Source organism: Miniopterus schreibersii, assembly GCF_964146895.1.
Source record: "Miniopterus schreibersii genome assembly, chromosome: 13".
In the NCBI taxonomy this organism is placed as follows: domain Eukaryota; kingdom Metazoa; phylum Chordata; class Mammalia; order Chiroptera; family Miniopteridae; genus Miniopterus; species Miniopterus schreibersii.
Genome location: NC_138113.1, coordinates 39,859,378 through 39,878,326, shown reverse-complemented (window position 1 = coordinate 39,878,326; position 18,949 = coordinate 39,859,378). Strand labels below are relative to the sequence as shown.

Sequence of the window (18,949 nt, the reverse complement as noted above, 5' to 3'; positions counted from 1 at the left end):
CTAGTGGTGCACAGAAGTAAAGGCTGCTTTGTCTTTGTAGTTTCAGGCTAATACTAAATGATTTTCAAGGAGCTACCCTAAATGGATGTGGCAGAAATAGTAAATAAATATATCCAGAAACAGAAAAAATATCTTCCCAACACATTAAAAAAATCAAGTAGCATTTTACTCAAACCTACCTGGACCAAACATGCTACAAACTAATTTTAGCCAGAAAAATTGGGAGTTTTAAGAAATCTTTGACCTGTACATGGATGGTTGAAGAAAAGTAAAACACTGTCATGTTTTAACACATGAAGAATTCCCAAACATCAGAGGTAAACAAGTCTTTAATAAATCAGCCACAAACACAAGATGGTATTTTAAATATACAGTAGGAACATTTATTTTAACACTTCTAAAAGATATTTCTCCATGCCTGATGATTTGATATAAAAATCAAACCCATCATACTTTCCCCATCAGTCTCTACACCAAGGGCAATCAGAAATTTGTACAACATGAATATTTGCTTCTGAAACAAAAATTACAAATTAATGATAACAAAAATACACAAATCAACTGGACCCTAAACAAATGTCTAACAAATTTTTCCCCTTTTCCCCAATCACCTAGAGCTTGAGCTTCTTTCTTCAACCTCACTCTGCTCCTTTTCCTTTCTTTGCTTGGCCATGAACTTCTGTTAAAATTAATTTGCAATATAAAATATTAGATGTTGCTTTGCTGTGTATAGAAACAAATCTAATATATTTCATTATATTTACAATTTAAAAGAGCCTGATCTTATAAAATAAAGATCTGAAACACAGTGCCTTACATTAACATTCCTTCCTTCCATTCATCAGTCATCTGATATTAATAATTATCAGGTATTATGCTTGGTGCTTGGGGAGATTCAGTGGTCAAAAAGTTAGGTAAGACCCTTTACCTCACGGAAATTACATTCTAGTGGGGGAAGAGAAACAATAAAAAAATAAGTAAGATAAGATAATTTTGGGTGGCGGTAAGCCTTATAAAGGAAAAATTAATAAGGTAATTGATTAAGGTTGACTCGTGGGGGGGGGGGGGCATTCTACTTTAGCTCTGTCTTTCTTAGGCAAAAGCCTTTCTGGGAAGCTGATATTTAAGTAGAAATCTCAGAGATAAGGAACAACCAGAAATACAAGTGGGACTGGGAGAGGGAAAAGGAACAGCAATATAAAGGTGCAAAAGCAGCAAAGAAAAATAAACAAAAAGCTAAAAAAAACCCTGGAACATAGCAATTAAGGGCTGAAGCCCAGAATAAAACAAAGATAGGTTCAAATCCTAGATCTAGGTCTGCCATTATGCGACCTTGGGGTTAGATACATGGGCTGAGATAGTCTTTAAGCCTATTTCCTCAAGGCTAAATAGTTCAGCAGTTCTTTCTGACTAGACAATGCAGAAACTTAAATGCTGTGTGTCTATGACTCTGCAAAAGCATATCAGAATAGTTTCCCACACTTACTGACGTGTCACATGGGATTACAGATCTGCAGAATCTACTCTGGCAAATGCTCCCAGAGGAAAGAAAGACTGGCAAGGTACAATGAAGAAGAGGAATAAGATTCTGAACTTAAGAGAAATCAACTGACATCCTCAAAAGTTCTCCCAAAGGGAAAGAATGTACCTTTTCGGTGGACACTTAAACAGTTTGATTATATCACCTGAAAATTTTATGAGTTAATAATAAAATTTACCTCTGTATTTTGCTTATGACGTGCACTCTTGCAGTGATTTGTCATTGCTCTTTCACCTGAGTAGAAGAGGGAACAAATTGGACAGAAGAATCCAGGCTTCGGTACAAGAAAGTCTAAATCTAGAGGATAGAATGAGAGAAAGAGAGAGGAAAATTTATGATATCTTCTCTATAGCTCTGTTAATCAATTTATCTAAACATGACAAAAAGCTAAGCACAGTATATACTTACATACAAACATAATATACAATGCTATATATCTAGAGATCAAGAGCAATTAAGCTTTTAATCACAAAAATTAGATCTTTATTTCTTTAACAAATTCTATAACATTCCAGAGCCTCCAGGAATGCCAGGGAATGGCAACTGACTGAAAAAGAATCTCATAGAGATTCTTTGAAATAAACGTCTTTGGAATCCTCTATTAAAATAAAACAGGAAAGAGGCAAAATCATGGGCAACTGTCTGCCTCAGGACTATTCTGACAAGGAATCCCTCAGATCACCTTAGCTAGCCATGAGCAAAGTCGGTTAGCTAAGCTTTTCAGTATGTTCTACTCACTATGAAATTTCTGCCTGGGCAAGTATTATTTCAATTCTTAACAGAGCAGTAAAAAAGTACCAGAAATTAAAAAAAAGAGATATATCCTAGACTTCAAGAGTGCAATCAATAAAATATCCTTGCTAGGTGAAAACACAGCCTAATAAACTTTACAGAAATGCCAATGCGCAAAACTTGCTACTTTCCACTCCAAAATAATCATCTAAGCAAGGTTATTCCATTACTCATCTCACTAACAGAACCTTCATTACAGTGCTGAATTTTTATTTCATATGGATAAGGAAAAAAATGTCATCGTTACTTTACCTTCAGAGACATCAGCTGCCACTGATGTCCCTGAAGAAGAGTCCTCAGTCTTCTTGCGTTTTCGGTCTGGTTCAGAATCCTTAAAGTCAGAGTCTTCATCAACTAAAGTTATTACATTTTTTAAAAGAAAAAAATTATTTAAACTCAATTTACAGACTTTGTAAAGCTAACATTAGATAATTCCTTCCTTCAACAATTAATTTATGGCTCACCTTGCTTAATCCCACCTGACCACTATTCCAAGATTCTCTGATGTAAGAATTAAATAGGTAAATCTGTTTAACCCTATTAAATGAATTTAAAGGAAATGAACTAAAGCTAACAGCTCATTTTATTTATAAATTGTTCCAGAAAGAATTTAAAGGATAATGGAAGAAGTTCAATAATTACTGTCAAGAGTTACCTTGTGTATGCAAAGTGTTGGGTTGGAGGAAAGAGTGTGGATTAAGGGGAAAGGGATATGAGCAGAGAATAATTTTAATGCCCTGTACTGAGGCCCTTCCATCAAAACCCGCCCCCCAAAAAACAAAAACCCAACTGAGCCAAAACTGATGGACTAAGACCCTTATCAGACAGAATCACAAGTGAAAATACAAATGTTAAAACCCAGCAGAATAAATAATATGTAAGAAGCACTTCGTGTTAGCAGACACTGCATATGATCCTGGGGGAAGACAGACATTACTGGTTCTAAGCAATTTTGGTTACCCTCAGGAGCTGAAATACCTTACACTGTTGCACAGTACTTGACCAATCCCTTCCACATCATATCATTCATTTAGCATCTATCTCGTGTGAGATAGGCAGGTCAAATCACTGTTATCCCTATTTCTTCATAGATGGAGAAAGCAAAACCGAGAGAGGAAGAAACTGATATGCCCAAGGTTGCATGGCTAGTTAAGTGATAGAGGCTACAAGCAAGACTTGTGACTTGCTTCAGTCACAGGTTCAGTTCCCTCTCTAGGCAACTGGGCTATCTTTACCAAATCGGAGATTGTTAGAAATTATGATATTATTTATTCTTCTCTTATTCATCACATTTTACTGGTCATCAAGTCCTAAAAAGTTAATAAATAAAAAAAAGACTGTATCCCTTTTCTTGACTTGAGGGTTAAAATAGCATCCAGTATCTTCCTACAAAAGTTTATTCCCTCGGCAAAGAAACAAACTATTTCAAACACATCTACTCCAGAAACTCCAAAGACACATTTATCTCATAATAATAAATAATAATTATATAATTCACATAGATTAAAACAAATCTTTTAAGTTTAAAAAATGATCTTTTCTTAAGCTAGAAAACTTATTGCCAAACATACTGTCTCTCTATTAATGGAAATAAATTGTTACAGAAGCAGTAAATAAATCATCCTTTCTCTATTCTTCATTCTTCAACTAAACCACTAACGATGGCTTGGTATTAAGGAGAGGTTATAGAGAAGAGACAAAGACAGAAGAGTACCTGTTTGGGAGAGAGCTTCAAGAAAGAGGGCATAATCAATAGTAACAAATAATGAAGAAGTCAAATAAAACTAAATTAAGAAGAAAAAAAACTTAAATAAGTTTCACAACAACCCAATGGAGGTTCTCTATCAACACCAATTCAGGAAGGTGGTTCAGAAAGAAATCAAAATATATCCAGTTCAATAGGAAATGAAGAAGTAACAATAGGTGTTTTTCTAAATGCTTTGCTCTTAAAAAAAGGAGAAAAGATGGCAGGTAGAAGGACTCCAAAGTTAAGGGCATGGTTTTTTAAATGGGAAAGACTTGGGCATATTTTATGTGTGAGGAGGCAATATGGGTAAAATACAAGCTGGCAGACAGAGGAGATCATATATTTGTTCTGGTGAACAGAAATGAAAGCAAGGTTATTCAGCAGAGGAAAGAAAAACGCTTAGATTATAGTTGGTTAGGAAATGGGAAAGGAAAGAGGCCTATAATAGATTCTGGAGCAGCACTGAAGGCCCAGCTAAGATCAGATTCAGTGAACTTGAATTGAATTACAGTTAGTAGTAGTATTTCCTTAGAGAGGATAGAAAAGCAAGAGGGCAAGAAGAGTGCTTCAAAGAGGATGGTACAAGGGCTGTTTAAGTCATTGGGTAGTTGATTTTTTGCTTTACCTCTCTGAACCAATAAACTTGAGACCTGAAATGGTGTCCTTTTTTTCCTACCCTTTTTAGTATTTTGCTATAAATATAATGGACACAATGACAAATATTTGTTGCATGACTAAAGAACTCTTTGACTTAGACAATGTTCCCTATTTGTTTCAACATAATTTTATTAATGTTATTAAGACATCTGAATTCACTGGCTGGTTGCTTAGCAGCATCCACAAAGCATCAGATCTGGTCTACAAATAAGAGCTAGTTAATAAATGATTTCCACTTGATACTGCAACATGGTCAGAATAATCTTTCATGGATCACTTTCACAAATTTGTCACATTCTAATACAATCAACTACTATTCTATTATCCCATTTCATTATGTTCCTCTCTCTCTCTTTCTAAATTACAAAGATAAAAATCTTTACTCAGATCTAATCATTATAAGTCTGCCCCTATCCCCCACTCTTTTTACTGTTTTTCTTTTCTTCTTCAGCGGTAGATCTAAGACCCCCTCTGCTGTGTTACTCTCCTGCCCCGCTTCCATCAATCCTGCTTTTTACCTTCACTAATTTGGTAGGCCTCTTCATCTTGCTCTGGTTCTGTCTCAATAGCTTTTTCCAACGGTGGAGTTGTTCCAATTCTAACTCTCTTGGTTGGCGTTTTAGCTTTAAAAAAAAAAAAAAAAGCCTAATTTATTGCTACAGCAACAGTATTTAAATTACTTTTAATTCTGAGTAACAATTTTAGCACCTCTTTTGCAAACAGCACTCAAATTTGGGAAGGAAGCTGATTTCTAATATAAAATAGAATTCTATTTAAAAACATTCAATATTAGTCTAAACATTCTCCTTTTATTTTCTGATTTATCTTATTCCAAACTATACCTTCCTACCTGTGTTCCCCAAGAAGCCTATACATTGTTTTCTATTTTGTTCCACAAACCTGTGGGACCTTCCTAGTATTTTTTCTTCTTAGTTAATTCTTTCAAGATTTCCTTATTGGAATTTATTTTGATTTCCCTGAAGTCCTGAAAGTGAGCTGACCCATTATTCTATACCCCAAAATATTACTTAAAAGCGAAATGGTACCTTCCTGAATTTTTCTAAATCCAAAGTCTAAGCAAATACTGGGAAGGCAGTCTTGTATAAACATTCTTCTTTTTACCAAAAGCTGGTTTTCCCAGCAATGCAAATATACCATTTCCATTCCAATTCTAATTTGGGTACTCTAGTTTGCTTTTTAGTTTTGTCATCTTTTCTTGAGGTATAACAACTTGGGGCAAGGCCTATTCTGTAACTAAGAGAAATCTGTGAAAGTTGTATACATTTCTTTGGAAAATACCACTGGCCATAACTATTTGTTGACTTCTTTCATCAATACAGAGTAAAAGTATTAGTAATGCTGCAACATGTATTTTTAATATTTTAAATGTAATACCCTCATAAAATAGAAAGACTACCACTTCTAAGTATCTACCTGCTAAGTGCCTTTCAATCATGGCGTTCAGATCTTCTTCCATAACATTCTCACTTATTGGACCCACTTGGGACAAGGCTTCAAGTTTTGTCTTCCTTGTGTCCACAGCTCTCTTTTTCCTATCCCCTCTTTTATCTGTGGGACGGTCATTTCTGCTTTGTGCCAACTCAACTTTTAAATCATCTCCATCTTCTTCTTCTCCAACTTCATCAACAGTAACAAAATTAAGCTCTTCTTTAAGGTTGTTAAAATCTGCCACAGAGTCTTCATCTTCTTCAGTTACTTCATCCAAAGTTACTAAGTGCAGATCACTGCTGTCATCCTGTATTTCATCTACAGTAACTAAAGTAGAAGGGTCTTCAGGCATCTGAGAAGAAATGAACCCAATGGAATCCCTTCCAGTATTTCCCTCATTTCCTTTAGCATTTAAAGCAGCAAAATTTAAGTCTGCTGACTCATTTAAAGGTAGCTCCTCTACTTCTCCAATTTCATCCACAGTTACCAAGCGTTCCTGTTTGAGAAGATCTTGTTCTTCAGCCACCGTCAATACAGTAACATCTTTAGGTTCACCATGAGAAATGCAATCATCTTGATCAATTAACTCATCTAATGTAAGAAGTGAATTTGAATTTTTTACCATTTCTTCCATATTTATTTCTTCTTCATCAATTATTTCATCTACAGTGACTAGAGCTTGTGCTAGATGTACAGCTGCATCTTCCTCTTCCCCTATCTCATCCAATGTTACAAAAGATAATTCTCCCTCGACAACATGAGGGGCAGAAGTTTTCCCCTTCTTCTTCTTTAAACTAGGTTCAGAGGAAGGGATACTTTTGAGAGCTTCTTTCCTTTTTCCCTTTAGTGGATTCTGCTTGGCTTGCAAAGGATTCACTTCTTCTATAACCTCATCCACAGTAACAAATTCATCCAAATTAAATGGAAATAATGGTTCCTGTGGAAAGGTTAAAAAAAAAATCACAGAACTGTGAATAACTAATAAACTGACTAGGTTTCAAATAGTCCCAGTAAATGTGCATGAAGTATCATTTGTGAGAATTTCAGTGTAGAGAAGTTTCCTAAAGGTTGAAATTAGTTATTTTTAAAAGCCCCGCAAATAAATTAGCTGAAATTCACAAAGTAAACAATGCCAAGGGTAAAATCCTAGTAATAACAATCTAATTCCACCTTCACTTAATTTCAATAAGACTACAGTGAATTCCTAAATGATGCACAAGTTTAAAAATATGATGCACAAAAATACTACAAAAGCATTTATCAAACAATATAAAGAACTTACTATTCCATATATTAAATATCCCAATGAAGCTAGAAAGTAAGTAGCTACACCTAGATTGTTTCGTTGACCAATACATATTTTATGATATGCAACACTAAGATATAAAGTTTACATACTGATAAAGTTATATGGAAAGTTACTAAGACTTAATGTCAAATATTACTGCACTTGAAAAAATATCTGTAATTCAAAAAATAATGCCAATACTTCAGAAAATAAATTCCCAGCAGGCTTCCTATGACATTTAGTATGCTATCAATGATCAATTATTAGTACGTATAATAATGACATTTGTATATATCTCCAGTAATTTTGGGGCGGGGGGAATCTGTAAGCAATTGTATTATCAACTTATTAAGCCAATGGAACTACCCATATCCTTACTTCTGCTTCTTAAACTAACATATCCCCTTGTCCCAATAAAATAGGCCCAAATTCCTCCCTTACCAGGGAAAGTAAGTAAAATGATTGAAAAAATATTCTATGAATGTTAGAAACCTAAAATAGCAAACAACCAAATATAAAATGTAAGCTGTATGTTTGGCAATGCAACTGAGTACCAGAAAAGTAAGAGCCCATCCTTTATCAAAATTACCACCTTTTAGGAAATGAGCAAAATGGGGGGAAGACTCCAAATGTCAGTATCCTTTTCACATATGATTTTATTTTGTGTTTATAACCTATTCTTGTCAATATGAGATTGAAGGTATTTTCCTACTCTAATTCTCCTTCTGTCCCTGGGTAACTTTTTGCCCTGCACAAAGAACACAAACTAGTTTAGTTCAAGGTCAAAAACAATTGGTGGTAGGGTCCAAAGAAAATAAAACATCTCATTCCTATCCTTTGCTCTACATCAATTATCACAGGAGAGACACAAGTTATAAGGTAGATGAACTGTTCCATGGATGGATAGAACAGAAGGGTCCGTTTTAATAAACTATTTCTCACCTCTTTAGATTTGGAACTTCTACCAGTCGTGCTTTTAGGATTCTTAGTGTTTTGCCCAACCAAAGTCTGAAATATTAAGTGAAAAATACAGGGGGGAAAAAATTTACAACTAGGTTATTAATGTTCTTTAAAAAGAGAAAGAGAATTCAAACAACAAGCATTATCCAAGCACATTTAGTTATGCCAATGTTTAACAGGTATACCAAACTAAGTCAACAGTTAATAACAGTATAGGCATAATCTATTATAAGTTGTAGTTAAATTCAGTTTTACTGACCTTTATCAACAATGTCTAAGTTGGGTAATCAGTAAGCTGGTAAGTAAAGCTTCAATTTAAAAGAGAAAAGTTTCCCATTCAGAAGTGGAGTACTAAATTACCTCAGGAGACTCAATGCAGACTTTATTTTTAAACCACAGTTATGTTTCTGACCACATTTTATCCAAATAATGCTTTTCACACCTGTTAATAATTACGAACTTGAGCTTATTATTCTAAGTATCTACTGGCTTAGATCAATGGAATCAGAAAGGGAAATGGGAGCTTGGGAGTGAAGTGAGGAGATGAAAGTATAAAAGATTACATCTCCTACTCCATAGCTATAACAGGAGAGCTAATCACTTCAAAAATACACTGAGCCATTCTTCCTACCCTCCTCACCTTATTGTTGCTGTCATCCCGTTTCATGATGGAAGGTCTAGCCTCTGTTTCCTGAGACTGTTTTGTAATATCCCTGTAATCCAGTTTAGAATCCTTGTCTTGCAGGGCTGAGATCCTTCCACTGCCTCCTCTGGTAATACCGCTCTGAGTGGGTTTGATTTTACTGCTGCTTTCAGCCAACCTGGCACTTGAAGGTTTAAGAACCAATTCCTTGGCTGAAAGTTTCTTTTCAGCACTTATCTGATCTCTGAGTACAGATTTTAGAAAACTTTTCTGGTTTTCAGATTTTGAAGCTGTAGTTTTTGCCTTTGGAGAAGAGACCATACCAGTCTTTATGCTTAATTTACTACTAGGTGCATTTGATGCAGCCAGCATACTAGTTTTACTAGTTTCATCAGGCTTAATAGCCTGACACACTCCTTTATTTGGGTATGCCTTGATCACAGTGTTTTCTGCAGGCTTTTCTTTCATTGCTACCACAATCTTTTCCACCTTCTCTGCAACCATCCTAGCATCATTCTTTTCTGCCTTCTCTGTTCCTATTTGCAGATCCATTTTGGTTTCTTTAGTATTAAATTCATTCTCCTCCTTTTCATCCATGTTACTTTTTTCAGAAATTCCCTTTTTGCTCATTGTCTTCTCATCCCCAGTGGAAATTCCTGGTACCAAGGCCACAACACAAGTAGATGGCACTATTTCTGAAACAGTTTCTTGTTTGTCCACTTCAGCTATAGCTTCTATCATAGCCTGTGTAATCCCAGAAAAGAAGTCTTCTGCTTCAGATGGAGATTCTTCTAGGATTCCTTGGATGTTCCTTTCTTCTATAAATGCACTGTCAGATGTTGCTAATTCTGTTTCAGAATTAATCATTTCTGCCTCTTCCTTCCCAAAGTCACTGGTATACACCTGCTGATTTAAAACGGACTCCTCTACATTTTCAGTGAATAATCCAATACTGGTTGGAATGGATTCTACAAGAGGAATTTCCACTCTGACCTCCTCTCCTTGAGTTTCAACTTCCAATGTTTCAATAGCAAAGTCAGAGTCACATAGTGTTTTGCCAGGTTCTTCTTCACAAGGCTCTTCTTGCTGTACAGAAGTTTCTGTTTGAATGTTGGGAATACTTTCTTCTTCAACCTCACTAGGTTTAACAGAGGGACTAGCAGCTGCTGTTTGCACCTCACTTTCACCAACTGGATTGTTTTTCAAGTCAGGGCTAAAAGTATTTAAAAACAAACAAAAAAGAACACAAACAAAAACACAAACAAAAATCAAACTATGATGAGAATTCAGCCATCATAAATAATCCTGTTGATGCCAATTGTTAAGACTTCCAGATGCATTAATAATAAGCATTGGGAAATCCAGCCAATCAGCCTTAAAATGGTTAAGATGTTTTGATGTAAATATGTAAACAATATCAAAATTTTAAAGAGATCCTCCACTGCATTGAAGATTTCTTTTTAGTTCAAAGGAAATGGCAAAATTATAACCACTGATGGGATCCTTGTACTCATTTAAGTTATAACAGATTTTTTTTCCTTGTGTCAAATCTGATTCTGACATCGAAAGGCTGAATGTGAACATCTCAAATTACTATTAGGCCCTACCTTTCCAACAGACTGAAATAATAGTATGTGTACAGCTCTATGATAAAACTAACACTCCATACATTGAAATTTGAAGCCTTACCTAAAAGGAACACAAACGGAAATTGGTAGGGAGAAAAGGCCATACATACTCTTAACCAAGTCACCTTCCTTTTTTTTTTTTTTTTTTTGGATGAGATAGATTTGTTTTCAATTTCCCAAGAAATGTACTTGTTACTAATACTTAAAACATTCTTTGGAAGTATCTTTTAAATATTCTGTTGGAGATTTAAAGTTAGAGGTGAAACTGATAGAATCACCCTAACATAAATATGCAGTCCTATTATAAAATATGTGCCTTTGGCTATATTATGAGAAGGAATATGTTAAAAGAAATCTTTCCAGTTGCAGAGAATAATTTAAAATTCTAATACATAACTTAAAAATGTAAGTAAAATTATTCAGAAGAAATGGGAAGAAATACCAGGTAAGTATATGTAATTGATCTTATTTCATCATGGTCTTCCCAAATCAAAAGTAAACAAAAGTGTGATTCTGTAATTCAACTACTTTCACTGAAACAGAGACAGAATATATTACTGCTCTGAAGAGTAACAAGGAAAATCCAAGCTTTCGAAGACAGTGTCCAGCATGTTATCAACACAAATTGAAGTTCAACAAATACATTCATTTAATTACATCAGAAGCAGCAGGGTGGAGGAAGACACCAGATGGAAAGTGATAATGCTACATCAATACCTCATAGGAAAGAGTATTGTCTTCTTTTTCCTACTTTTAAAAAAAGGAGGTGATAAGACACCCTCTATGACATGTTTCAAGGGGTGACCATATATCCTTCATTTAATACAAGATAATGGGTATCTGTGTCTTGACATGTTAATAATATTTTAGAAGTTTGGAAAAAGTGCTACCACATGAGGGTCTAACAATTTGAGCCTTCCCCTAAAGTTGGTAAGTTTAAACTTCCAAAGGAGAAAGCTTTTCTTAGAGATCAGAAAAACACCTCTTTACAAAAAAAATGTAAAGGCAAAGAGGTTGAGGAATTTAAGTTGAATAGCCAGTAACCAGAGACCTTAATCAATACATAGTCTATTCATTTATATAAGCATATAAGCTACCCTTTACAGGCTGAAAGGGTTTAAAGGTTATTTGAAACAGTTCACATCCCTTATATTAAAAAATACCAATGGCTGATTTTAAGCGTTCCAAATTAGGACTAGTCAAAATAAAACTAGTGGCCAAGCACAAATATGACAAAGACAAGAAAAAGTTGTGACATTCAGTTACATAAATATGATTTCTCAAAATGTAAGCTTGTTTTTCAATCACACGACTCATGTCCAATGATAAGGATTCAATTCAAATTCCTGCTTCATTACAGAACTGCACATTAAACCTGACAAATTAAGGCTATTACAAAAACACCAATCTACTGGTCTAGAAGACTAGCAGTGGAGATTTGATTCCCGGTTCTAGAATATAGCAACTCCTTCCCCATTACCATATTTTATAAAGTTTTTCAAACAAAAAAAAAAAGAGGAAGAAGAAGCTATTATCTTTTCTACAAAATGAATCACAATGCAGCAGTTCCACATTTCAAACAGAGAGCACAGACCTACTTGGAAAATGGCTCAATTCCATATTTGTTCTTGTGCACTGATTTTTTTAAATTACAGTGCTTTCTTCATAGATAACTCATTTACCAAAAATTAATATCCAGTTTTCTGGCTAATATGGGAAAAAGCCTCATTGTTCATCCAGTTAGCTTGGAAAGTCAGTTTGAAATGTCAAAAAGATGTAATTATTAACATTAGAGTCAAACACAACCAGTCTTTCAAAAGAGCAAAGGAAAATACAATCATATTGTGGGAAATGGCATAAACAATGATTTCAGGAAGGCATTCAGGATACAGGCATTAATTTCCCACCCTCTGTCCCACCCTCATCCTCCCATAATACCAGAGTTTCAAAACCTTCAGAAAAGGCATACAATAAAAGCTGGGCAAGAGAACAAATGTTAACACTATACCATACACTTTACAAGAAACTTTAGACTGAGACTTAACAATACTGAAGATCAGTATTTATTTTAGAGGGCCACTGGATTCCCAACATTATTAATGAACTGGTGAAAATTTTATCTTGCTTCCCTATTTTGAGCCTTAATCACATAATAAATAAATAATGTTTATATATTGGGGAAGGCAAGAACAGGAAAAATGTAGAGTTATTATTAAATTATTAACATCCATGTGAGATTTCCTTTCAGTAGAAAAATATATTTAAATACTTCAACTATACACAAACAAGCACAAAAGCACCTCTATTTTCTCAGGATCAGTTTACGCCAATAAACAAATGTCAAGTATTTGGGCTAAACCCCACAGCTTTTTCTCTAATGTCACGTAAGTCAGAAAAGAACAGAGTGCAAAATGGGCATTAAAGTTATTAGTGCTAGAATTTTTAAAATTGATTTTTAAGATTAGGCAACTATCTCTAAATTCATTAAGAAATATATTTGATTTTGAAAGTCAAAATAGGGGGGGGGGGGAATGACCAAAACACAGATGATACCTATTCTTGCACACCTGAAAAAGCTGTCAGATAAAATATATAAAACAGATTTTTCAAAGAGCTTACTTACTTACCAGTCAGAGTTACTGTGGCCAAACTGTAGGTCTATCTTTACTACTACATGTGGCATTGTTACTAAGCCCTTCATGGGCTCAGTAAACATATAGCAAACATATGAATATAATTGGTATGATGATACGTAACTTTAAAAAGTCTGTGCTAACACATACATCAAACCTATTGCTTAAAGTTGTCAACATATTTTAATGTACTCATAACCATCTTTATCATTTATGTCTCATTTTATAAAAATTAATTACTGAGAAGAAAAACTGATAAGACATCCTGTTTTCCTGGCATCTTAAAATTAGGGTATCAAATAAAATAAACTCTCCACATTTTAAACACTTTCAAAATGCTCTTTCATACTTAAAAGGTCTTACTACATTAATTCTAACAAATAAGGGTAAATTATTTATATAAGAGAGGGGGAAAAAAGTTTAAATCAGTAAATCCCAATGAAGAGTAGTAAAAGGAAGGTTATTCATTGGTGGGGCAAAGGTGGTGATAAGAGTGGATTCATGAGGATGAAAAAGTGAGTAAAAAGACAACGTGGTCAAAAAAAAGCTGTGAGCCACTACTTTGTGTAGATTCTGAAGAACAAGCTTTCATCCTCTGAAAATATAAAGCAGCGTACATATTACTTTGTTTTACAAATACTCTTTCCCCCTACCCCAGTTGTTTTTAAAAAGTATCAAAATACACACGGAATATTACCTTTTTGGTTTTAAGTCAATAAAATTTTAAAAGATTATGCAAAAAGATTAAAGTTTTACTATTGTAACTATTTCGGAAAAGAAAATGTAGCAAGAATATAATACTGATCAGAGTCAAGGTGTTCAAAAGTCTTAGCAAAACATTTCATAAAGAAGTCATATTTATATATTTAATTCAAACCATGTTTATACAGTTTTTTTAAAATAAAATAAAAATCAGTAAAGACTGAGACAAAAAACAAAAAAATACCCTTGGTCAAACAAAACCAAAAGAGAAAACCACAACACTTGTATATATGCAAAATGAACATGAAAAATATGAAATTGTTGCCACATGCGAATAATTACTAGAAAATACAGAAATGAAATGCAGTAATTAACTAAATACCATATGAAAATGTTAGCAAACTTAAAGTAACATACCTTTCTTTTCCTAGTTCTTGGTCTTTCTCAGCTTGAGCCTGTAACATAATTCCACATTTTATCAGAAGCTATTCTACTGAACTTTAAATATTTAACCCATCAGTACAATGATTTCAATTCTTAAAATCTAAGCTAAAAAAACAAACTATACCTTAAAAATATATTAAAAGTTAATTTTCAGTGTCCACTTAACCATCAGGTTCTAGACTTTTTTTCTCATTAGATAAAATTAGATTTAGAGAAAAACTCTCACACAGCAATTAATGAGAAAAATAAGTTTCCTTAAAGTTGACATAAATAGGAAACAATTTTTTTATTTTTAAAGCTAAGAATAAAAACAATCAACCTGAAATATCAACATCTTCATTGTGCAATTATCACTGAAAAAAACTTCTATTTATAAGGGAAACTAGTTGACGTAAAAAGCTTTCTACTCAAAACACCTAGAAAGGCTAGACAAAAATTTAACAATCCTTTTAAACACGTCTGAACCACCAAGAAAGCAATGTTTGGGGGCCCAAAATGAAAGCAGAAATTAAAATTCAGTGTCTATGTACCAAACACTGGTCTAGGCACTTAGGACACATCAGTGAGTGAACAAAACAACAAAAATATATGCCCTTTATTTTTATTTCCTTTTAATTAATTGAATTTATTGGAGTGACACTCGTTAACAAAATTATACAGGTTTCAGGCGCACAATTCTACAACACATCATCTGTACGCTGTACTGTGTGTTCAGCACCCCAAGTCAAGTCTCTGTCCATCACCATTTATCCCCCATATGCCCTCCTCCACCTCCACCCTATATCATCACACTGTTGTTGGTGTCCATGAGTTCTTTTTCTCTTTTTTGCTCACTCTCTCTACTCCTCCCAAGCCTCCACAAAGCTGTCACCCTCTCTCTATAAAAATATATGCCCTTTAGGGCTTACACATGCTAAGCTGGAGGCTTTTTCTGTGAGAATTGTGTCCTCTTGAGTTGAAAATTATCTTTCTCTGGATTCTGTCAAATTAAAAACTGAGAATTGCACTTCAAAAAAAACCTGAGCAATGTGCTCAGAGAGAATTCCTGGTGTGGGTGTTCAAGTCCCAGAGAAACGGCCTTCTTTACTGGGATATCTGGTGGGGGAGCCAGTCTATATCGTAATGATTTATGACTGAAATTAAAGATGGCAGTTAATAAGCTCCATCTACAATGTTCTGAAGCAGTCTTCCCACTCATGGAGAAGCTATTAAGAGAAAACCTCTATGTGATAGCAGAGGAAATCTACACCAGATACCTTCATTAGCTAAGTTGCTTCTTTATTCATAAATGAATAGACAAAACACACAAATGCACAAAAGTGAACAGTACACAAAAACGGCTAAAAGTACTGCTAAGAACTGAAGAGCTTTAAAAACACCTCTAAAGAATATCCTCTCTAAAGAATTACTCTAAAGAAAAATTCAACAGGATACAGCATCCACAAAATTGATATAGTTATTTGCAGAAATACAGAACATTAAAACTGAATAAGAAATAATCAAAGAAATAAGAGGAAAACATTCCTCAGGCACAGGAACACACTAATCTTTAGATTTTTATAAATTCCTTCAGTGCTCTAAGCAGGATATAGAAAATAAGTCCTAAATCAGGGTAAAACCTTGCTCACAGCACTAGCCCTATGATCCTCCTTGAAAATTCCCGAATCACTAAATGTCCTTAAGGCCTTCACTCTTCTGAAAACCTCTTCTTGATTTTTTCATAGAGCTACTGCTCTCTGACTTCCTTCAGGTCTCTCAAATAACTCTACCTCAGGGGGTCTGTCCCTGACCACTCTAAAACACACATATTTCCTCCACCACTCTCTATCCTTTTATCTTGATTTGTCTCCACAGCACTTCACTGCACTTTTTACCACCTGACATTATATATATTTCTTATCTATTTATAGTCCATCTCCTCCACTAAATAAGCTCCTTGAAGACTGGGACATTGATTCCTCTGTTCATCAATGTATTCCAATGTATAAAGCAGCGCTGGCATAGAAAAGGAATTAGATAAATATTTGTTTAATGAATAAATGCTAAAAGCCTTCAGAGAGAATGGAATACATAAAAAGTATGATTGGAATCAGCCTTCTCAACAATACTGGATAGGAAAAACAATAAAAGAAAAAAAAATCTGAGGTAAGGATTTTCCACCTAAGGAAACTATCTATGAAATATGTAAAGGCAAAATAAAGTCAGTTTCAAATATGCAGGGATTCATATTTAAAAATGTACTGCCCACACATACTTTCTGTGGAAAATTATTTGACAATGCACTCTAGAGCAAACAGAAAACTAATCCAAGAGAGTGGGAGATACAGAATCCAAGAAATAACAAAAATAACTCAGAAGAGAAAAAAGAAAATCAAAGATGTATGGTTGCTTTACAAAGAAATGGCAATAAATTCAGATCAGGGAGTCAGAAGACTAGCTTCAAGAAGAGAATAGATCCTATTTAACAAATAGTAAGTTATATGAACTGAAAAACAATGAAGACAGTCTTCTTTTTTCAACAACAAAAAAATAATTCCTAAACTCTATAGGAAAGTCATAATCTAAATAATGAACAAAAACATAGCATCATTTTGAGAAATGATTGAGAATATAATAAAGTCACCTTCAAGTGTACATGTTATAGACATGTATTTTCTTCTTTATAGACCCTCTCCCATTACTACTGAATTCTGAAGTAAATATCTTCACAATCAAGACGTCGAAAAACGCAGACTTTGGTTTTCAGTACTTAGAATTAAGCCTCCGTGCTTCATATGCAGGAAAACATATTTACAGAACTAAAGACTGAAGTACTACATGTAGAAGTAACTTACATATAACAAAAAGGGGAGGACCATTTGAAGAAAGAATAATATACATAAGGATGTTATAATTCATTATAAACATGGTAAATTAAAAACTATTGTTTAAAACCTCTGGGAGCAGGAATCACTTCAATTTCATCATCTATTCCCTAGTTTAGGGCTTTCATTCTTACATAGACTATTACAAAAGACAATTATAGACTATTACGTAGACTATATACCTTGAAATCAGTCTACCTGCATCTACTATCCAAAATATCTCTTATTGAATAGATTTAATAGGCACTATGTGACATGCTCAAGATCACAAGGCTAGCTTATTAGTGGGGTAGCTAAGATTTTCACAATAAGCCAAATGGGATCTCCAATCTATTCATTTGTAAGAATAAGGTTCTGAGTAAGGGTTTGGTAAGTAAAGTATCAATTCAGGCAGAGGTTTTATGTAATTTCTGAATTTAGTTGAACAAAGCAATAACTTAAATGTATAAAAACAAAATTTTAAAAATACAATGTTGAGAAAAAAAGGACTAAAAACTTTACTCCCTCAATTTGTGCTTGTATCAGTACCTAACACGTTTTTATGTGAATTTTCATTTTCTTGAGCTAGCACAAGATTTTTGGCAGATTAACAAAAAATATGCAGCCACCAAATATAAGCCCTACTCTTTACCCACTGCTACTAAGATACAATGAAACTATTAGAAAGAGAAAACACGAGTTTGAATTTCAAAGGTGGACTATTCATAGTTTTCATACATATGTATTATTACTGTATAAGCCCAGAACCTGTAAAATCTTATTTCTTATACAAGAAGAGAGTTTATAATAAATATAACTTAAGTCAAAGGATGAAGAAACTTCTTTGTACCAGGACAAAGTCAAAATGAATTCAAAGCAGTCTCTGCACTCTGGAGATAATCCTATTACATAACATGGAATCACTCTACACATATGTCCAAAGTAAGTTTTATGCCACATTTTTTTCAAAATTACCTCAACTTATTCTCAAATTTATACTGCTCCATAAAACATAAAAATTGGAACAGCGATTGCAAAACAAATTTTTAAATGAAAGAATCTAAACTCACAACCAGTTTGATTACTGCCCAAGGATAATTCTGGAAATTGCCTTCAGTGTACATTATCTAGCTTTGGGAAAAGGACCTTTACTCTTTCTTTATCTTCAAAAAGCACAAAAGTTGATACAAAGAAATCTTACCTCTAATGAGTCCACCTTTGGAGATAATGTACAGGTCAATACATGGTCACCTATGTTCTGTGGATTTTGTTTCAGAAAGCTGTACATTAACTGAGCAGATTCAGGACTATCTAACTGAAGAATTGCCTTTGGAGAAGATAAAAAAAAGTTTGAATAAGGCCCTAAAAAATTTAAAAATAGAACTACCATATTATCCAGCAGTTTCACTATTTGGTATACACCTAAAAAAATTGAAAGCAGGGACTTGAACAGATTTGTACACCCATGTTCATAGCAACATTATTCACAATAGCCTAAAGGTGACAGCAACCCAAGTGTCCATCCACAAAGTGTGGCACATGCATACGATGGGGTACTACTCAGTCTGAAAAGGAAATTCTTATATATGCTACAACACATGTTGGAAGACATCATGCTAAGTG

The 18,949-nt window shown here is 34.1% G+C and overlaps 1 protein-coding gene across 6 annotated transcripts in view; it reads right to left on the bottom strand.

Annotated features, from left to right (window-relative positions):
- Nucleotides 1-357: 357 nt before the first annotated feature.
- Nucleotides 358-18,949, bottom strand: part of ZNF638 (zinc finger protein 638) — a 107,685-nt gene continuing 89,093 nt past the window's right edge. For all 6 annotated transcript variants that reach the window (XM_081156943.1, XM_081156939.1, XM_081156940.1 and 3 more), the window contains 9 exons: nt 18,528-18,653; nt 14,457-14,494; nt 9,074-10,289; nt 8,416-8,481; nt 6,171-7,122; nt 5,255-5,359; nt 2,585-2,686; nt 1,719-1,837; nt 358-679 (listed from right to left, as the gene is read on the bottom strand). In XM_081156943.1, the coding sequence (XP_081013069.1) occupies nt 608-679; nt 1,719-1,837; nt 2,585-2,686; nt 5,255-5,359; nt 6,171-7,122; nt 8,416-8,481; nt 9,074-10,289; nt 14,457-14,494; nt 18,528-18,653 (2,796 nt within the window). In that variant the 3' untranslated portion in view covers nt 358-607. The remainder of the gene's footprint in view (nt 680-1,718; nt 1,838-2,584; nt 2,687-5,254; nt 5,360-6,170; nt 7,123-8,415; nt 8,482-9,073; nt 10,290-14,456; nt 14,495-18,527; nt 18,654-18,949) is intronic.